At 55.8% G+C, this 23792-nt stretch overlaps 11 protein-coding genes across 11 annotated transcripts; all 11 read left to right on the forward strand.

Annotated features, from left to right (window-relative positions):
• Window positions 1–32: 32 nt before the first annotated feature.
• On the forward strand, window positions 33–3530 carry DQ04_01561010 (hypothetical protein; the record flags this gene model as incomplete). Its single annotated transcript, XM_009310851.1, has 1 exon — window positions 33–3530. The coding sequence occupies one exon, from the start codon at window positions 33–35 to the stop codon at window positions 3528–3530; it is 3498 nt and encodes a 1165-aa protein (XP_009309126.1).
• A 196-nt stretch (window positions 3531–3726) lies between these two features.
• Window positions 3727–4953, forward strand: DQ04_01561020 (arginine kinase; the record flags this gene model as incomplete). The annotated part of the gene is made up of 1 exon (XM_009310852.1): window positions 3727–4953. The coding sequence occupies one exon, from the start codon at window positions 3727–3729 to the stop codon at window positions 4951–4953; it is 1227 nt and encodes a 408-aa protein (XP_009309127.1).
• A 1341-nt stretch (window positions 4954–6294) lies between these two features.
• Window positions 6295–8388, forward strand: DQ04_01561030 (putative ABC transporter; the record flags this gene model as incomplete). The annotated part of the gene is made up of 1 exon (XM_009310853.1): window positions 6295–8388. The coding sequence occupies one exon, from the start codon at window positions 6295–6297 to the stop codon at window positions 8386–8388; it is 2094 nt and encodes a 697-aa protein (XP_009309128.1).
• A 974-nt stretch (window positions 8389–9362) lies between these two features.
• Window positions 9363–10373, forward strand: DQ04_01561040 (putative trans-sialidase; the record flags this gene model as incomplete). The annotated part of the gene is made up of 1 exon (XM_009310854.1): window positions 9363–10373. The coding sequence occupies one exon, from the start codon at window positions 9363–9365 to the stop codon at window positions 10371–10373; it is 1011 nt and encodes a 336-aa protein (XP_009309129.1).
• A 352-nt stretch (window positions 10374–10725) lies between these two features.
• On the forward strand, window positions 10726–11694 carry DQ04_01561050 (myo-inositol-1 phosphatase; the record flags this gene model as incomplete). The annotated part of the gene is made up of 1 exon (XM_009310855.1): window positions 10726–11694. The coding sequence occupies one exon, from the start codon at window positions 10726–10728 to the stop codon at window positions 11692–11694; it is 969 nt and encodes a 322-aa protein (XP_009309130.1).
• A 523-nt stretch (window positions 11695–12217) lies between these two features.
• DQ04_01561060 (hypothetical protein) lies at window positions 12218–13897 on the forward strand (the record flags this gene model as incomplete). The annotated part of the gene is made up of 1 exon (XM_009310856.1): window positions 12218–13897. One exon carries the CDS (start codon window positions 12218–12220, stop codon window positions 13895–13897), a length of 1680 nt encoding a protein of 559 aa, XP_009309131.1.
• A 266-nt stretch (window positions 13898–14163) lies between these two features.
• On the forward strand, window positions 14164–15897 carry DQ04_01561070 (hypothetical protein; the record flags this gene model as incomplete). The annotated part of the gene is made up of 1 exon (XM_009310857.1): window positions 14164–15897. One exon carries the CDS (start codon window positions 14164–14166, stop codon window positions 15895–15897), a length of 1734 nt encoding a protein of 577 aa, XP_009309132.1.
• Window positions 15898–16337: 440 nt separating this feature from the next.
• DQ04_01561080 (hypothetical protein) lies at window positions 16338–17030 on the forward strand (the record flags this gene model as incomplete). The annotated part of the gene is made up of 1 exon (XM_009310858.1): window positions 16338–17030. The coding sequence occupies one exon, from the start codon at window positions 16338–16340 to the stop codon at window positions 17028–17030; it is 693 nt and encodes a 230-aa protein (XP_009309133.1).
• A 647-nt stretch (window positions 17031–17677) lies between these two features.
• On the forward strand, window positions 17678–19594 carry DQ04_01561090 (hypothetical protein; the record flags this gene model as incomplete). Its single annotated transcript, XM_009310859.1, has 1 exon — window positions 17678–19594. The coding sequence occupies one exon, from the start codon at window positions 17678–17680 to the stop codon at window positions 19592–19594; it is 1917 nt and encodes a 638-aa protein (XP_009309134.1).
• Window positions 19595–20082: 488 nt separating this feature from the next.
• Window positions 20083–21168, forward strand: DQ04_01561100 (putative nucleotide sugar transporter; the record flags this gene model as incomplete). The annotated part of the gene is made up of 1 exon (XM_009310860.1): window positions 20083–21168. One exon carries the CDS (start codon window positions 20083–20085, stop codon window positions 21166–21168), a length of 1086 nt encoding a protein of 361 aa, XP_009309135.1.
• A 1455-nt stretch (window positions 21169–22623) lies between these two features.
• Window positions 22624–23790, forward strand: DQ04_01561110 (hypothetical protein; the record flags this gene model as incomplete). Its single annotated transcript, XM_009310861.1, has 1 exon — window positions 22624–23790. A coding segment is annotated over one exon (1167 nt), but the record flags the coding sequence as incomplete, so codon positions are not given.
• Between the last annotated feature and the right edge of the window lie 2 nt (window positions 23791–23792).

The following is a 23792-nucleotide window of genomic DNA, read 5'->3' on the forward strand; positions in this document are numbered from 1 at the left end:
GTGGTGGTGGTGGCGCCACAAGCCCGCCCGTAATGAGGCTGCAGAATATGCGTACAGTGTTTGAGAGAAAAACGCTCTTCGACTTGCCGCTGGCGATGGATAGAACATCTTCAAGACCTCGTCATCATCATCATCATCATCCGTGTTCGGCTCTTATGACGTTTCCTCTTGATGAAAACCACCTGCTCGTCACGTGTGACTCCGAGAAGAGTCCCAGGGACGGCGCCTCCACTGTGTTTGTGGTGCATCTACGTGACAACGGCCCGCCCACCTCTACCCGCTGCCGTCTGCCCATTGCTGCGATTTCAGGCTGTGTGCGCGACCATAGCGTGAGCGCACGCAAGGTGGCAGCACGCACCACAGCAGCAGGAGGGCAACGCCCCGCTGGGCAGATGTCGCTCACGAAAGAGAAGGATGGGGAAGACAGCAGCGTCCACACGATTGTGGTGACAAACTCCGTCGCCCATTCCCGCTCCTCTTCGAAGAACACATCTGCACTTGGTCTCTCCTCCAGGCCCAAGTCAGAGGGCGAAGAGAGTGCGAAACCGGAGGAAAATACCCTGCAAGTCGAGCAGCCGATTAAAATCGTCCCAGGTTCCTCGGTCAAGACGCATTCGTTTCTTGTCGCCGATGCCNCGTTGCATGCTATTTGGGCAATGGAGGTAGACACGGAGTCATTGGAGGCTCGGGTGGTTTCGTCGCACGGCTACCGCGGAAAACAATTGGAGGACGAGGATGCGATTGCCCAGACACAGCGACAGCGGATCAATCATGCGGCAAACCCGAGGCCACTGCTCGGTGGAATTGCTGGATTCGTTGATGGGCCGTTTCATGCAGCCCGCTTCGCTTCGCCATCTGCGCTGTGTTGGCGCATCGATGCCGGCGTTAACATGGACAGCGGTCAGCAAGACGAAAGGGCCGCAACTTCCCGCTGCGACGTTTTATTTGTTAGCGACATCGGGAACCACGCGATTCGGTACGTGAACTTCCGCAGCAGACTCGTGCGCACCGTTTCAGGGCTTGACGGTGTGCCCGGTTATCGCGACGGTGCCTTTCGCGCGTCGCGCCTGCAGGAGGCAGCGGCGTTGGCATGGTGCTCCGCTGGCTTGCTATTCGTTGACGGGCCCAACGGCGCCCTGCGGCTCATTACAGGCCTCGAGAAGGCCAAGACAGCCGAAGCAAACAAGGAGAGAGTGAGGGAGGCGGAATCGGAAGCGGAAGCGGTGGCACCGCCCAGTTCCTGCATTTTCTCACCTTCAGTGGAAAAGTCAGTCGAAGAGGCCGTGGAAGAAGGAAGAGACGAAGAAGGAAGAGACGAAGGCGAAAAAGAAAAGGGCTGCAGAGAAACTACTGCACGTCGTGCTCCACGCGTGTGGACCATCGCCGGTGGGCTGCATGGCGGCGCGGGGCCGTACATTGACGCCGAAGACGTGCGGCAGGCCTCGCTGGGTGTGCCGAGTGCTCTAGCGGTTCTTCCTGGCGGCGGCGGTGTTGTGTTTGTTGACAGTCAACACGCGGCGTTGCGTGTACTGTCACGGCATGGCGTGGAAACGCTTGTTGAACCGTGCAGCTCTGTAGACAGCTCGGCGACTTCGGCTGGTCTGGTTGGCTGCACGCACATGGCGGTATGTCATGTGTATACACCTGGTGCTGTGCCGCGTGTCGCGTTTCTCGTGAGTAGTGGGTTGCGTCAGTCTGTCTCGCTGCTGCTGCTGCTGCAGTGTAGCGACGGTGAGGGTGAAGGCAGTGACGGGCGCTTGGAGTTGGATTCTTCCGGCAAGGTGTCGATTGCAGCAGCACCCGCAACAGCGGAATGTGTACAGCTAGAGAACGGCATCTTGCACAAATATACACGCCTTGACGGACGTGCGGCTGCTCACGACGCAACCACTGCGCCTGTCAATGTCTCGCGTTGCCACAAAAGGCCCAATGCTCAGAAAGGAAGCAGAGGCAGTGGTGGTGGTGGTGGTCGGCGTTCCGCGGGTCATGTGGCTATTGGCTCAGTGACGACTGCTCCAACGCGTGGCCGTCTGTCGTTGCGGCGTACCGTCTTGACGGGTGCGACAATGAGCCAACGGCTGAAAGATGCGGTTCGGCGGCTCTTTGGGGTGTACGCGCACTACGCCAGCAGGAGCGCTGCACCGCATCTCTTGTCCAATCTGTGGACTTCGGCAACGGGTAGCTTGACAGGTGCGTTGGATGCGGCGTACTCGCTCTCACTGTTGAGCTTCTGGCGCTTTCTGACGCATGCAGAATATTTCTCTGCCTTTATACCTCTGTCGTTCACACCCAACGTCATGCAGTCTGCTGTTCCCGCCTTCAAAAGTAGCGAACAGGGTGATTTTGTGCGGTTGAGCCTGCACGACTGGCGCGCGGTGACGGAGGTGCTGCACGGGTTGAGTGTGAAGCGGCACGGCTACCACGTGTGTGCCACAATGAGCTTCAGTTTCTTTTGCCGTGTGGTTCTATTCCTGTACAGCTGGAAGCACCGGAAGCGGAGTCTATGCGAGGGTGGTGATAGCATGGAATGGTGTGACCCGCGCCAACTCTTGTTTGCGTCACTCAACACACTCGGCGAGGGTCATTTCATCGCCGCTTACGAAGATGCCGTGCAGCGTGTGGAGACCGCGAATGTGCATCTTCACCGAGCGACTTCTGCATCAAAGGAAAAACAACAGCAGCAGGAATACCAAACGGAGGAATCAGATCGTTTTCTCGCCGTGGATGAGGTGCTGCGACTGTTGGTGCGCAATGAGAAGCAGTTTCTGCAGTTGTTCAACGCGTACAGCACGACAGCTGCCATGAGCCATCGACCGTCCTCCTCGTCCGCTGACCGAGAGCGTGTCACTGCACTGTGTCAGTTGCACCAGGCAACATTCGCCGGAGATTCCGGCGAGGAGGCATGGGTGGCGTGGACCTCCGCGGTGCTGTACAATAGGTTTCATGCGCTGTTCCACGCGGTGAATGTATTCCCGACACTCATCAATGAGTCACTGCTACAGCGCGCCTTCGTTGACGCTCTGCTCACCCCGCTCTTCCACCGCCTGCGCCGAGAGAAGCCCCGGGCAGAGCAACAACAGCAACAGCAGGAGCAATCATCACACCACCAGCAGAAGCCGTACAATCCCTCTGTCATTACTCCCATATCCCATGATGTGGAAAGGGCTTACGCTGGCGGCGGCACGGCGTTGCCATTCCTTCCATTTGTTGAAGCCTTTACGCGCGTCGCCCTCACCACCTTCTCGCTCTGCAGCGACAGCGACCGGGCAATGTACCCAACTGCTGCAGCAAAGGTAGAGGCGCTTATGTGGTGGGTGAACCGCGCCGTCTCGATGGGCCTCACACGCGAGCGGGAGCCTGTCATTCGGGGCAGAGATGGCCACAGCGGGCCGCGCAACGCGAGGAGCTGCAATGACGGTGGCGGTAGGAAGGCGTCGTCGCGTTTGGCGTATCCTACACCCACGCAAACACCGTTTCCCTTTGATTTTGTGGGATTCGATGTCACTACCCAGGCATTGGCGCCTGTATGAAGGAGCGAATGCGCGAAGATACCACAGATGGTCGGCCCGTCTTGACATGTACGCATAGAAGCTCTCCAACAGGGAACATTAATCCTTTTTATCTCTTTACTTCTTCAACAACCTTGTAACTTAATCCACTTTACAAAGAAAGCACGCAAGGAGATATAAGAAAAAAGAAACACCTCGTTTCACACAAACAGCAAACATGGGAGCCGCAGTATCACGCCGCAAGGAAAAGCCCAGCAACGCTCCTCCGGCCGCGCCATCGGCACCGGTACAGGCACGGAAGGTGGAAAAGAAGCCAGCGAACGAACCGAAGAAGGCTGATGTACCCAACACGTCCGACAACGCGAAGAATGATGCAGACGACGATGTTGTTAAGAAGCTTGAGGAGGCATTCGCCAAGCTGCAGGACGCCGCGGAGTGCCACTCGCTCCTTAAGAAGCACCTGACGAAGGAAGTGTTCGACGAGCTCAAGACGAAGAAGACAACGATGGGAGCAACACTGATGGACGTTATCCAGTCGGGTGTGGAGAACCTGGACTCCGGCGTCGGTGTGTATGCGCCTGACGCGGAGTCGTACACCTTGTTTGCCCCTCTCTTCGACGCGATCATCGAGGACTACCACAAGGGCTTCAAGCCGACCGACAAGCAGCCCCCGAAGGACTTCGGCGACCTCAGCACGCTCGTCGATCTTGACCCCGAGAGCAAGTATGTCATCTCCACACGTGTGCGCTGCGGGCGTAGCCTTGAGGGCTATCCGTTCAACCCGTGCCTTAAGAAGGAGCAGTACGAAGAGATGGAGGAGCGCGTGAAGACGCAGCTGGAGTCCATGACGGACGAGCTGCAAGGGAAGTACCATCCGTTGACCGGTATGTCGAAGGAGACACAGCAGCAGCTGATCGACGACCACTTCCTGTTCAAGGAGGGTGACCGGTTCCTGCAGGCTGCCCACGCCTGTGAGTACTGGCCGACGGGTCGTGGCATCTACCACAACGACAGCAAGACCTTCCTTGTGTGGGTGAACGAGGAGGACCACCTGCGCATCATCTCGATGCAGAAGGGTGGCAACCTGAAGGAGGTCTTTGGTCGCCTTGTCCAGGCTGTTGGCATCATTGAAGAAAAGGTGAAGTTCTCGCGTGATGATCGCCTCGGGTTCCTGACCTTCTGCCCCACGAACCTCGGCACGACAATCCGCGCCAGTGTGCACATCAAGCTGCCGAAGCTCGGGGCGGACCTCAGCAAGCTGGAGGAGGTGGCGGCCAAGTACAACCTGCAGGTGCGCGGCACCGCCGGTGAGCACTCAGACAGCCCTGATGGTGTGTACGACATCAGCAACAAGCGCCGCCTTGGACTCTCCGAGTACGAGGCAGTGAAGGAGATGCAGGACGGTATTCTGGAGCTCATTAAGGCGGAGGAGAAAGCGAAATAACCATCTTGACTGACTGTGCTTGCCATGTATGAAGATGTAACCTGTAATACTGTCTATGGTCTGCATGGCATTTTTCAGGATTTTCTTTTTCACTGGGGGGGAAGGGCTGTTGTTGTTGATTTTTTTTCTTTTGATCCGTCGGGCAACCGCACGGGAAGAAACAAAATCGGCCAAATGCAACGAATTCAGAAACGAAGATGGTTGAAGAGGGTGGTGAGACTGAGGGCCGGCTGGTTTCTGTTTTCCCTGTGTGTTCGCTCGTTATTCCTGTTTTTTTGTGTGGGTTTCTTTGTACTGGGGTGTGGGAAGCGTTTGCGTGGCGCTCACGGGCTGAGCTTGGGCGCGTGTGTAGGTGTGTGCTGTGTGGGGAGTGAAGGGGAATAGCTATGGGACAACCGCGCGCCATACACGTGTGTGCGTCTCACAAATACTTGGCATATATTGCAATTATACACTCTTGTGTTTTATGTATGAAGCAGTACAAGAGAGACCGTTTCCGGGGAGGGATTTCGGGAAAGAAGGTTTGCGATTCAGAAGAGTTTCTTTTTTTTTTTTTTTTGCGATGACCGAGCAAGGGTCTTCCGATGATGAGAAAGCAAAACACGACAAGGCTTGAGGAGGTTTTTCGCGAACAGGTGGTGTGCTTTGGGGCTGATTTATTTCTCAGTAAATGGATCGGTATGTGTGTGTGTGTGTGCGTCTCTGGCGCTGTGTGAACTGCATGTTGCACTCCAGTATTATTTTATGATTCCTTCTCTCTCCCCCCGTCTTTGAGAGTCAGGAGATAATCGGGCACATGAGCGTGAGGCGCCGCTGCCGCTAGCGAAAGACACCACCTATCAGTGCGTCCATCCCCCCCCGCTGTGGTGTGGGGGGGCGGGGTGATGTCGCGGCACCAACGACGTGGGCGCGGACCACTGCCGTACTGCTACAACGCATGGAAACTTCAAGCTGGCTGTAAAAATGTCTGGGTGTGGGTTTTCCCTTCATTGGGGATCCACTTTGAGACTTCGACAACGATTGTTGCTTCTTTCTTCTTGTGGTTTATCGCATCGTTGGTGCCACGTCACATAACCATCCAGGCGTATTCTTTGCCGGAGCTCTCCGGTGAAATTCTGACAGTCCAGGGCAGTGTTTCAGTTGCATATATATATATATATATTATTGTATAATTTCCTTCCTCTCCTTGTGGCTAAATGGCTTGCTGGATTCTCTGGTGTTTCCACTACTTATGTTGCTGCTCTTGTTGTTGTTATTTTTGTAGCTTTGCAACTTATAGCGGTTTAGACTCCGGTACGCAACACTCGCAAACCGATCGGGAGGCGGTAACAGCGGTAAGTAATGGCTGAGGAACTCCATGGCGAAGAACACCAACATGGGAACCTCGTGCTTGAGAATGTGGTGAATTTTACGTGGGAGAATTTGACCTACAAAGTTCCTGTGGAGGATGATGATGGTAACACCACGCAGAAGACCCTGCTGTACAACCTGAGCGGCACTGCGCTGGGTGGGCGTGTGTTGGCAATTATGGGACCATCAGGTGCTGGTAAAACGACATTCATGGGCGCCATCACAGGAAAGCTCTATAACGCCTCGTCGACCATGGAGGGTTGCTGTTTCTTGAACAACACCATCTACTCGCAGCGCTACAAGAAGCTCGTTTCGTACGTATCGCAGGATGATATTGTGATGGGCAAAGAGACTCCGCGTGAGGCGATTCATTTCGCATGTCGCGTGCGTCTTGGCATGAGTGAGGAGGTGTCGAAGGGTCTTGTGGAAGAGGTTATTCAACGGCTGCATCTGACCAAATGCCAGGACACTGTGCTGGGCATTCCTGGCATTTTGAAGGGTGTTTCTGGTGGTGAGCGAAAGCGTGCCAACGTGGCCACTGAGCTCGTGACGAATCCGTACGTTATGTTGTTGGACGAGCCGACGACTGGGTTGGACTCCGTGAACGCCGTGCGTGTTGGGCAAATGCTGCAGGATCTGGCGAAGAGAGACAAGCGTACCGTCATTGCAACAGTGCACTCCCCTTCATCTGAGTTAGTGGAACTGTTTGACGACCTGCTGCTGCTCGCCAAGGGTCACGTCATCTACCATGGTCCCACGGCAGACTCCATGGAGTACTTTGCCAGCCTGGGATACCAGCTGCCGCCCCGCACTAATCCCAGCGAGTACTACATGAACATCCTACAGCTTCCAGAAGAGGAGCTGTCTCAGTTGTGGTTAGCGTGGGAAGACTATGTTATGTCCCCTAAAGCAAACAGCAACGCGTGTTTGAGTGTTGTGCAAGGCCCTATTACCCATCAGAACGATTTCCTGGAGAAGCAGTTAAGGCTCAAGGGCTCCAGCTTTGGTGTGCAGTTTTCGGAGCTTTCAAAGCGCTCTCTTCGTATGTATCGTCGTGACCCAAGTGCCTTTATCGGACGTTCTTTCCAAACACTGTTTTTCGCGGTGTTCATGGGTCTGTTCTTCTTCAATGTGAAGGTCACACAGGAGGGTGTGCAAGATCGCACAGGTGCGCTTTATATGACGCTGCTGAACAATTTGTTTGGTTCTGCGATGCATGGTGTTTCGGTTTACCCGCCGGAGAGAGCTGTCTTCTTGCAGGAGCAGGCCAATGATTCGTACAACGCGTTTATATACTTTATCGGGAAATATGCTGCAGAAATGCCTTTCCAGATAATATTTCCTACCGTATTTGACCTCATTGCGTACTTTATGATTCACTTCTATCGCAGTGCCGACGCCTTCTTCGTGCATTGGTTTATTCTGGTGCTCATTTCCACGTTGGGTTATTCGTTCGGGTTGATGTTCGCGACCTTTTTTGAGACCTCGACCACGGCATTTGCACTCCTGCCGGTGATTTTCCTCCCGCTCTTCATTGTGGCTGGTTTGTTCGCCAACACGGAGCGGCTGGAGCCGTACTGGGTGTGGCTGAACTATGTTTCCTTCCCTCGCCACGCCTACCTTGGCGTCTTCACGAACGAGTTTAGCCGCCTGGACGTTATCTGCGACCCCGTCACGCCGAACTGCAGCATCGCCGACGGCGACACGATGATTCGCCAGATGGGCTTTGAGGGCTGGACCTACTGGAAGACATTCGTGGCGCTGTTTGTGTACCAGCTCGGCCTCTCCGCGATAGGCTGTTTCTCGCTCTACTCGCAGGGCGTTGCGCGTCGCGGCAAGCTCGCCTTCACGAAGAACCTCGCCTCCCGTGTGGCCTCGCCGCGAGCCATTGCGTCAGCACGCAGCAATGACGAGATTTCCATGTCGGACGCAACGCCGATGGATGAGATACCGACGCCGACGAACGCCTACACCGACGGCTCGCAGCACACGGGCGCCTCGCCGTTTGAGGGCGGCACGGAGGTGGCGACGGACGTCACGGTCGCCACGCCATACTCGGAACAGGGCGCAAATGACAAGGCGTAGGGGCAACGCACACACATGCGTACACGCACGTAGAAAGACGCGCCGTGACAAAAAGAAATGGACAAAGGCGTTAGCTAGGCGTGGTTGATTCCCTCTCTGTGTGTGTGTGTGCCTGGTTCATTTATTGCGGTTGATATTTCCTTTTTTTTTTTTATTTTCGTGCTGCGATGTCGTGTTTCTGTGGTACACCGTGTCACTTACCCACTCCCCTTCCCTCCCACTCCCGCGTGCCTGTTTGCTTGCGTCTGTGCTTGTGGGTGCGTTCGCGTGCCTGCTTCAGCGATGTGTATTCGTGTCAGCTCTCACGTGTATGCCACACGCCGAGGCAAGAGAAGAGGCATTCCTATTTTAGTTGCGGTTCTTTTTTTTGTTTTGATTTGATGTGTGCGTGTGTGTGTGTTTTAAGAGAGTGTGGCTGCGTGCCTCTCTTCTCTCTCTCGCCAGGGAGGAGGCGGAGGAGGAAAGGGAAGCCGCGTGGTGGTGTAAGGCAGCCACGCGGGAAAGGATACAAAGAGAGAAAGAGAGAGAGAGAAAAGAAAAAAGGCAAAAGTTAGAGAAAAGGTTAACGAACGCAGATTTTGGGGGAAAAACACTGCCGCATTGTTCTCTTTTCAAGAATGCGAATTCCATTGTGGCCGGTGTTATCCATGTCTTTTGTTTTTGTTTTGTTGGTTTTGGAGGTCAGAGGAGTGGCTGACATCGGTGTCGATGCGCGTGGTTGCCTAGCAATGGATTCACCTCCCCTCGTAGCTCGTTTCTGTTCGCGTGCCTCGGACCATTTATCCCCCCTGATTGGCTCACTGGTTTCCCTCTTTCTCTTTCTCTCCCATCCCCCACCCCGTTTGTTCTTGTTGCTGTTGCGCCCCACTCTCCACTGGCGTTTCCCCGCCCCCCATACTCCTCCTCACCGCGTGGCATTGGTGTGGGCAAACCATAGTTCCCCCTCGTGTAGAACCAGGTTGAGAACAAACAACATGATGCGATCACGGGGGCGAGGCCGAGGTGGCGCTGGCAGCGGTGGGGTGAAGAGGGAGCTGAAGGATCGCAGCGCATTCTGGGTGGCGCCACCGCAGTCCTTCGTGACTAACCGTCACGCTCCCACAGCTGTGCCGCACAGCCTCTCGGTGATTGTGGTTGTGGATCCAAACATGGTTGAGCCAACGGCGTTCCTGCAGGACATCGCGCCAATCACAATGGCTGGTGGAACCCGCAAAGAGGACGCTGTTTCGGACGGGGCAGGGAGTTCGACTCTGGTGGAGGAACGGGTCATTCCGTCATTTTTCAAGGTGCCTGTGTATGTGTGGGAGGATACGACGCTGCGAGAGATACTGGAGGAAGTCCTGGCGTCCAGCGCGGCGGCCAGGCGTGTGCTGTTGCCCCCTGCTGTTGATGCTACGTCCGACACCACACACCCGGTAGCATCAGTTGGGGATGGTCACGGGTCGTGGAAGTTGGCTGAGCAAGAGGAGGGAGGGAACGCCGAGGGGCTTTCCAAGGCTGGTGCTCGAGAAGGGGAGGGGGATGAGAATGGCGGTGCCGGGTGCGCACAGAAGGAGGACGACGACAAGAACCCCAGCGATTCCCTCACCGATGAAGAGCCAGATGAGGGGCCGCCCGCTAAGCGCGAGCGCACGGAGGCAGGCAGAAACACTAATAATAAGGAAGGAGAAGAGGAAGACAAGCAGAAGGAAGATGCACCATTCACGCGGCGGGGTCGCAGACGTGGCAATCGCCCACCCCCACTCTCAGTCGCTAAGGTGCATCTTTCTCATGTATTCGTTGATCCATCCAGGAAGCCGCAAATACGAGGTATTACTGTTCTGCGCGTTGACAGGCCTGTATTCCACACCGGGGACCACATAACGATGCATGAGCTTCGCCTCACAAAGGGGGCTAGTCGCGGGTGGAAAACTGGGGATTTGTTGGTGCTCGCACCAACCGTGCGGCATCACAGGCCCACCGCTTCGGCGAATGGTGGTGTGTGAGAAGCGGCGATCGGAGGAAAGGAGTGTTGTTGAGGTGTTTAAGTACGAATGGGGGATTCCTCGCTCTGTTTGGGGTCTGATGTGTTCCCTCCCAATCTCATTTGGAGGATTCAGCACTAGTACACAAAAAGAAAAGGAAAGAGGAAACAAGGAGGAATGTAGGCAGAATGGGCCTTCCTATTTCTATCTCCTCATCCCTTCGTTATTTTTTTTTTTTTTGTTCCTTGTACAACACTCTGGAGATATTTTCCCTGTTCCCATCTATATGACTCTGCGAAACCATCGAAAGGGAGAAAGCATTATTAGCAAAGTCGCGTGTGAGTACAACGCAGTCAAAGTAACCCATACAGCAATGGAGGAGTACGACATCAACCTGGACGAGGCACTTGGCGTTGCGATGAATGCAGCGCGAAAGGCAGGGGCCATCATGTGGGAGTTCTATCAATACCGTCGTGTGGCTGCTGCCGCGACTGCGGCGAGGCTATTTAAGGAGGGTGGCAGCGCTAGAAACGCCGAACATGATGCCGAGAAGGCGCTGAAGCTCCTCGACGTGCAGGTCAAATCATCGAGTACAGACCTCGTGACGTGTTATGACAAGCGTTGCGACGAGATCATCACGAAGATATTGAAGAAGTTCAATGCGAAGGTGGAGCATGAGAAGTCTGAGGCTGGATTCCCTTCATTCAAGTTCAACTTCATCACGGAGGAGATGTCCCCCGACGCGCCCTTGACAGACGCCCCGACGTGGATTGTCGACCCGATTGACGGCACAATGGCGTTTATTCATGGGGCATGTGACTGCTGCGTCAGCATTGGACTCACCATCAAGAAGGTCACCGTGCTCGCGGTCGTCTTCTGTCCATTTCTTTCCGCAGCCTCCAATACGCCGACGGGGTCGGTCTCCTCTAGTGGGTTGATGGGGGAAATGTACACCGCGATCCGCGGCAGGGGTGCGTTCCTCAACGGTCATCAACTCAACGCGTGGTTTGACGCCACGCCAAGGTCTGCGCTTGTGGTGCTCAACTACCCCACCGGCGCCAGGCTGTCTGAGGAGGAGCAGAAAGCCGCCTCCGCCGACAGCAACATCGACATTGACGCGGTCAAGCAGAAGAAGCTCCAGAAGGTGGTCGAGGCAGCGGGGCACATTCGCCAGCGNCCGACAGCAACATCGACATTGACGCGGTCAAGCAGAAGAAGCTCCAGAAGGTGGTCGAGGCAGCGGGGCACATTCGCCAGCGACTTGCGATGGAACCTGTGCAGGGACTGCGCTGCTACGGTGCCTGTGTTCTCATCCTCGCACAGATTGCTGCTGGTCGCGTAGACCTATACATGGAGCCTGCCGGTAGAGTTTGGGACGTCTGTGCCGGCAGCCTCCTTGTCACGGAGGCCGGAGGCGTCGTGAAGAATGTATGGGGCGGGGAGTTTGGCATGGAGGGTACCACAACAATAATCGCCGCAGCGAATGAGACGCTCGCCCGCTTCGGCACGCAGCTCTGCTCGGAAGTGAGCTACGGGGATTATTGGAAGCCATGAGGTGTGTGTCTCTTTCTGTCCTATTTTTTTTTTTTNTTTTTTTTTTTTCTTTCGTTATGGCGTGTGCATTTGTGGTTTCCCCCCCTCCCGTTCTACCACCCTTTCTTGCGCTTCATATATACATATATATATATGTATATATGCCCGTGAGTGAGTGAGTATGTGCTCGGTTCCGTTGTGTGGCTTCGTAATCGCCGTTGTCTGTGATTTTCTCACACACACACACACACACACACTCTCTCTCTCTCTCTTACACCTTCATGCGCTTACTTGCTTGGCTATTGCATAGGAAACGTCGCAGGCCATTGGGGATGGATTACCAGGCAACGCGCAGCGGCATTTTTCGCAACCGCAATGTTGCGCTTATCATTCTGTTTAACTTCCTCGATGGTGCCTGCCTAAGTGTCTGGAGTGCGCAGCTTTTCCCAGTGCTCGTGAGCACTTTAGGTGGCGATACTGCCGTCGGCTGGTGTGCCGCTGCTTCAGGCATCGCCCAAATTGTGGGTGCCACTGCCGCTGGCTACGCTGGCGATCGGCTGCCGCGGCAAGATGTCATTCGCGTCGGTGCGTTTTGTGGTCTTGTTGCAGTCGCTGCGACGTTGGCGGCGGTGCATCTGCTGACGATGCCAGCCTTCTACATTACTCAAGCCTTGTGGGGAGTATACACGGGTCTGGTGCTAACGAGTGCAGAGGCGTTATTCGCCGACAGTGTTGCCTCGGGACGCCGCGCGTTTATTTACAACTTCAAGTGGATTGTGCAGACGGTGTGCTACTGCGTCGGGTACCTGGTGGCGCTGGTGATGCTGCTGGTGATGGGCAACGAGTGGTCCAGAGAGAGCATACAACTCGTCATGACCGTAGGGCTGGGCGTCCATCCAATCGCCCACCTGCTGCTTTTCCTTTTAGGTGATGAATACGCGCTGCGCCAGAGCGTGCCTGTTGTGTTCGACGCGGCTGGGGGCGAGGAGCGTAAGAGCCAGCAAGCGAGGTCACTCCTCGCACACGTGTCGTCACCCTCAGTTGAAGAGGAGGAAGAAGAAGACAGTATCACACATTATGAGCAGAAACCTTCTATACAACGTAACGACCTTAACAGTTCTAGTGCATGTGAGACGGACGCGAGTGGGGCGTGTCTAGACGCAAACGTCAACATTCGTCCTTCCAACAGTGGCGGTGGTAGTTTTAATGAAAGCCCTTCAGGTGCGGCCCGCTGTGGTGTGTTTGGCACCGTATTTTCCTGGTTCTTTTCGTTGGGTGCAGTGCCGTATTTAGTGTGTTTTACCGACTTCTGGATGGCTGTTGGCTCCGGCATGACGGTGCAGTACCTCACGCTCTTTCTTGTGAATGACCTCGGCATCGAGCCTGTGTGGCTGATGGGCACCTACATCGCCATCTCCTGCGGTGCCGCGCTCTGCGCCACGGTTGTGCGGTACATTGGGGAGCACTACGTTGGTCGCCTCCCCGCCGTGGTGGGGGTGCGCACTGTGGGGACCACCTTCTTGTTGCTGCTTGCCCTTGCGAAGGGTGATATGGCGCGACTGGGTGTTGTCGTGGTGCTCTTTTTCCTGCGCAATGCGATGATGAACTCAACAATGGGTATCACCCGCAGCGTCATCATGGACTGCGTGCGGAAGGAGAGCCGCGCCAAGTGGTCTGCCTTTGAGAGTTTCTCATCCTTTACGTGGGCGGGCAGTGCGGTGGTGGGCGGCTACATCGCGGAGGCGAAAGGGTATCAGTTCGCCTTCCTTGTTACGGCGATTTTTCACTACGTCGGCATCCTCGCACTCGTGCCAGCCGCTGTTGCCTCGCACAGTGTGGAGCAGCAAATACGCGCGACAAAGCAAGAGAAGCGTGATGTCCGGCAATGTCTGGAAGTCTCCTGCAGCAGAAGTAGCGGAGGCAGCAGCACCAATCCCAGTATACTGTCGGAGGAGGATCGTGCAGCAGCAAACATGCAAGACAGTATTAATGTGAATCCGAAAAAAAATTGACAAGAAGGCTGTCTGTGTCTATAGGCTGTGTATGTGCAAGGCGGTCACTGTGTATCGTGGCCATGATAGTGTGACGGAGCGGCAGGTCAACTGACCTGTCTTTGTTTGGTTCTTTCTGCTTTAATTCACTACATTTCTCTCTCTCTCTCTCTCTCTCTCTCTCTTTTATAAATCATGTTATTAGGTTCATCACGTGCATTGCCCCCTATCAGCGGCGCACACACGCACACACAGAGGTATATATAAATATATAGATATAGGTGTGCATGAGCGGAAGTGAACATAGCCCAAGCCGGTTGGGGCGTCGTCTGGACAGCCTCCTCCGCGGCGACTGGGCAGCGCTGCGCAACCCAAACGTCCAACGGGTGCTGCTCTTCTGCTTCATTGACGGGGCGTGTTTCTCACTGTGGTACGCCCAGGCCTTCCAGATACTCATCAATCGCATGGCCGGTGACACGACGGTTGGGTGGCTCTCTGCGACGTCTGGCATGGCGCAGATGTTGGGGGCGCTGTTTGTCGGCTTCTTCGTCAGTGTACGGCGGCAGACAGTGGTGCGAATTGGCGCCGTCTGCGGGTTATTTGCTGCAGCGCTCTCCATCTATGGTGTGACGGTGCTGCGAGTGCCCGTCTTTTTCTTTGCGTCGCTGTTATGGGGGGCATACTCCGGGATAATTGCCACTGGTACAGAAACGCTGTTTGCTGACAGCGTAGAGACCGGCCGACGCGACTTTGTGTACAACCTCAAGTGGATCAACCAGACGCTTTGTGACTGTGTCGGGTCTTTCACCTCTCTCATCATGCTGCTGCGCCTCGGCAACGACTGGGACATTGGAAGTCTGCAGAAGCTCATCTGCACGGGCTACGCACTGCATCCTATTGCCCACCTACTGCTCTTCACGATGAAGGACAAGTACACACTCGACGAGAAGGCCACTCGTGGCACGGCACAAGTTGTCATCCACGTGGAGAGCACAGACGACGAGCAGCTGTCGAGTTCGCCGATGAAGCAGGTCGTCAGTCCCACCGACTGTCCCTTTTCCTCGCAGGAAAGATTCGTGCAGCACGAAATCGACGCGGATAACACATTGGGCACGTCGCTGTCAAACAGCCCGGTAACAACGACACCTCGAGGAGCGGCGAAAACGCCAGAAGATGCTTCCTTGGAGCGTGAGGCCCTTCTCTTCCAAATCGCCACACGAAGTGAACGTCGGCATGAAGAGTTTCTTGCGGCTCAGTGCGAGCGCAACAGTGCAGGGCGTTTGGCTGCGGCGGCGTGCTACTACGCAAACTGGATGTATGAATGGTCGGCGGTGCCATACCTGGTGTGTCTTGTCGATTTCCTCGTTGCTGTCGGATCTGGTATGACGATGCGCTACATTCCTTTGTTCCTGGTTAACGATCACGGCGTGTCACCAGTTATACTCATGGGGACGTATATCACTGTCTCCGTGGTCACCGCCGGTCTTTCGCTTGTGGTACGGCACGTGGGCGAACGCTACATGAGTCGCGTTGCCGCGGTCATTCTTGTACGTGTGATTGGCGCCACGCTGCTGCTGATTATGGGGCTGACGCACCTGAATCTGGTTATACTGCTGCCGGTCTTCATTATTCGCAATGCGATGATGAACTGCACGCGTGGTGTCACACGCAGCGTCATCATGGACTACGTGCGGAAGGAGAGCCGCGCCAAGTGGTCTGCCTTTGAGAGTTTCTCATCCTTTACGTGGGCGGGTAGTGCGGTGGTGGGCGGCTACATCGCGGAGGCGAAGGGGTATCAGTACACCTTTGTGATCACAGCTATTTTTCACTACGTCGCGCTCCTGACGCTGTCGCCGGCGATGTACGGTGCGGGCGAGGTGGAGAAGCTGCAGCGCGAGCAGAAGTGGCGAGAGGGAGCAGCACGTTCCCAGGGGTGTTGCAGCAGCAGTGGCGGCGCAGTGTCGCACTCGTCGCCGCACCCCGTCGGTGATGGGAGCGGACAGACGGGAGTGGGACAGTAGGAGGACAGGCCAGTGACGCGGTTGTTCTTGTTTGGTTTATGGTTGCATTTTTCTGACGGATGGACGTTTTGAAGATCCCGTCTTCTGTTGGACGTAATGGACGTTTTGTTTGGAAGAAAAAAATGACACAGATGAACGTATACACGCAGAAGCCTAGCTCCGCGTATATTTGTGCGGACGCCAAGGGTCGCCTGGTCGTGTTGTATTTTCGCCGTATCGTACCTGGCTGTGTGTAGTTGTGCCTGTGTCTCTGTGTTGTAGGCGTGTGCCTCTGTATGTGTGTTATTTAGGCCTGGCGGACCACATCGTCGTTCATACCCTTCGGTTACTCATTTATCTATCTTTCTCCCTCCCGTCTCTCTCTCAATGAATATATATATATAACGTGTCAGTGTGTTGCAGTCCATTAGCTGTTTGGGGAATTCGCCGCCCAGAGGGTGATGCAACACGCGCCGACGCCGAGCAGCAGCGCTGTCACCGCCCCACAGCAGCAGCAGTTAAACTCCAAAAGTGGCAGTAGCAACAAAAAGACCACGGGCAGTACACAGAATCGATGTCAGCCTTCAGCCACTGCAAAAGCCAGCGACGACGAGGATGACGACATTCAGAACTATGTTGCCTTGGCAGTCCCACTCCTGCACGTGCTGCAGCAGCAACAGACGGTGCGGGCCGCGGCGGTGGCGCTGCAGATGACGCGGCGGTGGGGCGACAAGGCGGGGCCGGCGGCCGAACTATTAAAGGTGCTGAGCAGCATGGAGTCGGAGGGTGTTGAAGGCGACGGCGAGGGTGAGGACGAAGAGAGTGAAGATGTGGTGGAAGAAGAGGAGGNGGAGGAGGATTCTGAGAGCAGCAGCAGCAGCAGCAGCCATAGCGACAGTACTGTAAAGGCCGATGGTGAGGGTGATGTGATGGCGGCGCTCAGTCACCTCATCGAGCGCATGCCGGAGGTGGTGCATGAAACGCAAGCGAGTAGAGGCACAACAGCAGCCTCATCGAGCGAAACGGTGGCGGCGACAGACGGCATTACAGACGAGGAGAGTGAAACGGAGGAGGAACGGCGTATCTTCAACGGTATTGCGAACGCCGTGCAGCGCGAAATGCAACGACTGGCGATTATACGGAAGCATCGCTGAAAACGGCTGCCCTGGGTGGAGAGGAAGAGCCCACACGCACAAAGCACACTGTGCGAGGCCGCGAGGGTTGGGCGCCGCCAATTGGTTTAAGTCTGTGCTGTGTTGGGCATGTCGTGTGCTGCGCTTTTTTTTTGTTCTCCCTTGCATGTTGTGAATGCGATCGATGGTGTGGCCGGCAATCTCTACGCGGCTCCGCCCAACGCCGCATCCCTGCTGGCAGCCGCACGGAAGCGGAGTTGAAGAAGGGAGAGCATGGATGTATGTTAATGCGTTTGGCTGTGCGCTGTAGCATTTAACCTGGTCTTCTTCTACCTGTGCTAGGTACTGTGCCCTCTTCTTTGTTCTTTATTTGTTTGCTTTATTTTTTATCCCACTTTCTGTTGGGAACGCGATGACGCCCACAAAATGAAATTTGCCGCAGGGAGAGGTTGTGTGTCCGCGCCCCACCACACCCCCAGCCACCGCCGCCGCAGACTCTTGTGGCTGCAGGACGAGGGCCCACGCATAGACGTACAAACGCAGAGAAGGAGGGTATGCGGCGTACTTGGGTCAGATGGGCTATTCCCGCCAAGCCAAAAGTGGCAGCAGCAGCAGCGGCAGAAGCAGTCATGCCGCACGTGCGCACACAGCGTCGCATACGCGAGATCATGGTGCGGCAAGTGCTGCTCGCGTCTGAGCCGCTCACTCCAGACGAGTTGGTGCGGAAGGTGAGGAACGCACACGAAAAAGAGCCGTGTGAGAGCGCGACGACGCCGTCTCCCACGTCACCGCTGTCTTCTGCTGCTGCTGCAAAGGTGTCACCAGCAAATGTGGCGGAGGCGTCTGGTCGAATCGAGTATCTCCGCAGTCATATCATGCCTCCTGCAATGGTGCGGAGAGGCGCGACAGGCGGAGCGGGAGGTGGCCCCTGTCCCGTGGAGTCCACCGTGCGACTCCTGCTCGCTGTGGATTCGCAGTTCCGTGTCTCACCAGGCGGCTTCGTCTGCTACCCGAACCTGCCGTCGCTATGTCTTGCGTCGAATACCGCTGACCGCAATGAAAGATGGATGCGAACGGCGTGGCGAATCGTGTCGCCAGAAGAAGGATCTTGCAACAGCAACAAAAATAACAGTGGCGTTAACGATGCCACAGTGGAGTCGGTGGAGCTGAAGGAAGTATCCGGGTGGAATTACATGCTGAGTTTCTGGTGGGTGATGCTGGATATCCCCGATGAGGATAATGGACCCAAGGCTTCCTCTAAGGTAGCTGCAGCCATGGCGCCAGGCAGCACCGCACATGAGCGTATGTGTATCTCACAGAGTCTTGTCGACCACTGGATCAGCACCTTTGACCAGCGCGACCTTCCGCTGCTACTGCGTAACGCTGCTCCTGCAGGTAGTTCCGGCGATGGCGATCAATCACAGGCATGGACGCAGCGCAGAGGCCCACCACCTCCAGAAGCTCCGCTTGAGTTTCGGGAGTCCGTTGAGGGTAACGATTGTCTTCGGCGCTGGTGTGTGGAGGCGCGGGAGGGAGTCCTCGGCGAAACGTTGGTGGGGGCGCCGCTGCTCACCCAATCCTCCTCCGCGATGATGCAGATCATCAACGAGCAGATCGGACTGTTGTTCGGCCATGTCGTTGGCACCCCCATCACACTGGGACGACTGTCGGCACTAATTCAGTGGGAAAGTCTCCCATTCGCAGCGCATTACCAGTCGCTGCTGCACTTCTTACTGGTGTACACCGCCAACCCTAGCGTGGTGCAGATGGAGCGACGCGAGTTGCGCCGCCGCGAGGCACACAAGCAGTGGACGGAACTGTTATGGGCACGCATTGAGCGAGAGCGGTGCCGCCACTTGCAGCCGCACTACAGTGGTGAGCGCCATTCACTCTCTCGACGATATGCCTCGCGTGAATATGTGGAGGATCCGCCGGTCGAAAAGGAAAATGCAGAGGCCATTGACGACGATGGCAGTAGCAACAGCAGCGTGCCACACGAACAAGCCACTTGGGCAAAGGAGGTGTCGTCAGCGCAGTACCTATCGTGGGTGCAGTGCAGCAGCGGCCTCAACGTTAACCCAAGGCCATTGGAAGTGTGCCGCTGTGTGTTTCTGCAGCCCGCCGCCATGGAGCCGCTTGAGGTAGCCACCCGCACACCATCTGAAGTTGCGGAAGCCCTCACAAAACAGAAGAAGAAAGGGAAGAATGCGGAAGAGGGTGCCACTAATGATATGGTGGTCTTTTCCACTACGCGGTACGTCTTTGTGCGTCGCATATTCCGCGTGGTGCGTCTGTGGTGGGTGTTTGAAGGGCAACACGTGGCAGTTGACAAGGAGGCCGGTATTCGCATCACTGTGCAGCGACTGTGTCAGATTTGTTTGTGGGAGCATGAGTACGGCGCCCCTGCTGCCGCGAACATGATGCTGCAGTACCTACAGTTGTTGATAGCAAACGGAGTGACAGAAGTACAGCTGCTGCCACCGCCATCGGCTTCGGCGAGTGAGGCAGGGTGCTGGTTGGTCGCGCTGCGTTCGTACGGCGAGAGCAGCAGAAGGGCAGTGGAAGGCGGGAACCGAGGCGAGTAAAGTGGTGTGTCTTGAGGCATGCGTCAAGAACTGCCTTGTTTTATTATTTTCTGCTCACATGCATTCAAATTTATGTACGCGTCTGCCTGTCTGTTTTTTGCATGTGCTATTGCATCGGCGACTCTGTATCTCTGTCTCCTATTTTCTGCCGCTCATACTCGTTTGTTTGTTTGTTGCTAGGTTGTGAGCATATTAGGAGACCTTCTAGCAGCGTAGTTGGCTCCTCTCGTGAAGCAGGGGCACTGTCATTGCTGCTGGCTCTGATAATTTCCTGCACTCTTCACCCGTGCTGTGAGATATATAGTGTGGAATATATAGAGCCTGCTTGCTTTCGTCATCTCACACGTGTTGATCTTGGATCTTTATTAGTGGGTGGTGGAGAAAACAGCCTGAGTGTACAGCATCCATCCTCTCCGGTGGGGAGGNGGGGGGGGGGGGAGTGGTGAAGAGCCGAGACGAGAAGGACCAGCAACAAGAAGTGCAAATAAATGCAACCCTGCAGCCCCCTACAGGAAAGGGGCGTCACTCGTGTACATGTCGGCGGCGGCGGCAGCAGCAGCAACGATGAGGGAGCGGTGTGTTCCACATCGGCGGTTCCACCTGAGGAAGGGACGCAGTTCGGTGTGTGGCGCAGCTTAGCGCTGTCGGCGATGTACATAGGTACCAGTACTATTCTATTCCTCGCAATTCGCTACAGCAAATACCTTGAGAAGCAGAGCATCCTCTCGTATGACAGCACCTCCATTGTGATGGCAATGGAGGTGACGAAGATTCTTGTCTCAGTGGTGTTGAAGTACGCAAGTGATGGTGAGTTGCTGCTGTACAGCATCACTTTGGCGCCGCATCGTTGGGAATTGTGGCGCATGAGTGTGCTGTACGTCGTGCCTGCCCTGCTCTACGCCATGTATAATAATCTTACCTACATCAGCCTGCGCCATTTCGATCCTGGCACGGTGCAGCTCTTCATGCAGACGCGCATTCTCTTTACCGGTTTTCTCTCTGTGGGAGTGCTACACCGCTCNTTGTCGCTGCGGCAGTGGCTGGCGCTGATCGTACTGACCCTCGGTCTCGTCATCAAGTACATCCTGCCCACGGCAGTGCAGATGATGGACGCACGCGTGCTGGTGGTGCTGTTGCAGGCATTCCTCTCATCCCTGGCCGGGGTGTACAATGAGCTGGCCTTGAAGCGCGAGGCGCACCTGAGTATTCACCAACAGAACTTCTTCTTGTATCTGTACGGTATATTCTTTAATCTCCTCTTTGGCCTCATCCTCGCACCCCAGGAGTACTTACATGGAAATTTCTTTGGCAACGCCCACATCATATTCATTCCGATTATTTTCGTGGGCGCCCTCAACGGCCTCACTGCGGCTTTTATCTTGAAGTTTATTAATGTGATTGTCAAGGCATTCGCCTCGGCCGTGGAGGTGGTGTTCATGGCTTTGTTGGCAGCAGCAGTGCTGGGCGAGCCGCTGACACCGCAGGACTTGACGGCTGGGGTCTTCGTCATGTGCTCCGTGTACCTCTACTACACTAATGGCTGTGGGAGTAGGCGGGCGGAGAAGCATAAGTAGGGGACGTGCCGTGGCGTCTGGAGAAGAGGTGGGGGGTGGTGGTGGAAATCGATTGCTCCTCTTTCATCATTCTCATTCATTTAGACTTTTTTTTTGTTAAAAAGGCATTTGCGTTGACTTTTTTTTCTCCCTGAGACTCATCACGCAGTCTTCACAGTATGTGCATGCGTCTTGAGAGCCGTGCCGTGTATGCGTGCATGGGGATAGACCTGTCTTTGCTAAGTGGTGGCGCGTGTAAGACGATTGCTTCTTTGTGTAGCGTTCTCAATATAAGGTCCGTGCATTATTCGTTTTGTTTTGTGTCATTTGTTTGATGGCTTGTTGTTGTTGTTGTTGTTTTTTGTGTGTGCTCTCATGTCTCCACCGCTCCTCGATTGCGAGAAGAAGGCGTAGACTGGTGTGGCGCACGTACACCTCCCCATGGAGAAAGGCTCCCGGCCAACGCTTGTATGAGGCCACGTTTGCCGTTGCGTGCCCCCTCCCCTGGCTTTGGGGGGGGGGAGCTCTCTGCCCGTCAAGGGAGTTGGAAACGGACGCCGCACGCAGGAGTCGTGGTGTGTCCTTCCCTCTTCCTTCAAGAAGAAACAGCAGCAGCAACATGAGTAACAGAGGTACCCCCACCGCAGTGCACAAGGGAGAGACAACACAAAGTCATCACCGCCGTCTGACCCCACTGGTGCGATGGGCCTGAATGGGGAGGGGAAGGGACAATAGGCGCGAGCTGCTTCAGTAGCATCAGCTGCCAAGGCGTGGCGCACGGCTCTTGGTGTTTCTTACACTTCATGCTCTCGCCCTGCTGCTGCTGCTGCTGCAAGGCCATGTGTGCGCCAGAGTACCATGCCCCAAGTAGTTTCAGTTATTACTCCTCATCTCCGCCATTACTGCAGCAGCAACAGCAGAAGGCAGTGGAGATGAGGACGAAAGCTGCAATGACTGTTCCGTATAATAAGGGTTGGTTGCTGTCGTCTTGAGCCCCACGCTATCTGCTCTGGTTTCGTCGCTTTATGGTCGTCAAGGTTTTCGTCTTCGCTGTATAGTGGGAGCCGGCTGACCTCTGGTTCGTTTCTTGCAGAAAACCCGCTGCTGGTGGTGCTGAGGTATTACGCCACCATCACGCTGATGGGTCTAGCCTTTTGGCAGAGGAGGGTGTGTTGCTTGCGTGCAGATAGTCACCCCACCTGTGAGCTTCGCGTCACGCCGGTAGCAATGTCTCATTCCGCGTGGAGGTTTGCGCGCCGCTGGTGGTTGTTGGTATTGCCGCTGCGCCCTCTACGGAGGGTGTTGGTGATTGCAGGAGTGACGACGTTCTTGTCATGCGCTTTGGGCGTGATGGGGATGTGGCTTATCCGTCTACAACTTGCAGCTCCCTTTCTATATGTACTTTTGTTTCTTTTGCTCTCTCTCTCTCTCTCTCTCTCTCTATGTGTGTTGTAAGGAGTGGTGAGTGGGGGGGAAATGTCATCGACGGGCATACGCCGCATTCGCTCTAGTTCCGCCGATCGCCGATGGACGAGCGGCAGCAGCGACCACCACCACAACAACAACAACAATGATGTCCGAGTACTCCCGCCGGATGTGGCTGCTGCACCCCAGCGGAAGTATAATGTGGACGATGTCACAAGCCTCGAGAAGCACCGCCGCATCTTTAGCATGGAGAGGGAGCTGCAACACTGGAGGGAGCAGGCGGTGCTCGCCATGCAGGACGCCAGTTACCGCGAGCAAGAGCTGCTACGCCGCAGATCCGAGCACGCGGTGGTGCGGCAGGACCTTGAACGCGTTGTGCGGGAGTTGGTGGAGAAGCAGAAGGGCCTCACGGCGGAACTGCAGCAGTGTCGGCAGGAGGTGCAGTTTCTCCGCGATGATGCGGCTGCCAAGGACGCGGAAATCACCACCGCTCACGCCACGCAGCAGCAGCTACAGCAGGAAGTGGAGGCAAGCCAACGCCGAGAGGCGGAGACGACGAGTGAGCTGTCGATTGTCGTGGACAAGCTTGCCAAGGCGGACACGTACATACAGACACTATCCGACGAGGCAGTCGCGCGGCAGCTGGAGATTGAGCAGCTCCGCGCCCAGCTTAGCGCCCGGGCGGAGGCAGCAGCAGGGGCAAAGGAGGCCGTGCGCAAGCGACAGGCCGCCAAAGGAATGTGGTCACAGCTGACGGAGGCGGCGATGGCATGCGCCGACAGGTGCGACGAGATGAGCCGCGAATGCGAGGAGCTCATCGACGTTGTGAGGGAAGAACAGAAGCATAATAGTCAGCACGACCCACTCGTCGCCAGTGGGGGCGCAGACGCCTTCCTACTGGATGGGTCCGCGAAGAAGGACCGTTCGCAGCAGCAGCAGCAGCCGAAAGAGAAGCAGCGGTCACATGTGGGGTTCATATCGTGCAAGCCAAGCGGAGAGGAGCTTGAGCGCCTTCTGCGTACAGCTCTGACCTCGCGACAGCGGCAGCAACAAGACAGATGCAGCAGCGGCAGAAGCAGCAGCCTCGACAGACATGTCGACGAGGATGACAGCGGTGCGTGGGAGGGCACAGCGCTGGTTGTTGGCGAGCTGCTGCGCGGCATGCGGCGAGCGCTGCTGTCGGCGCGGGACGACGTTCTCGTCGCAGGCCGCGCCTACGC

The sequence above is a fragment of the Trypanosoma grayi genome, assembly GCF_000691245.1.
Source record: "Trypanosoma grayi strain ANR4 Tgr_156_V1, whole genome shotgun sequence".
NCBI classification, from domain to species: domain Eukaryota; phylum Euglenozoa; class Kinetoplastea; order Trypanosomatida; family Trypanosomatidae; genus Trypanosoma; species Trypanosoma grayi.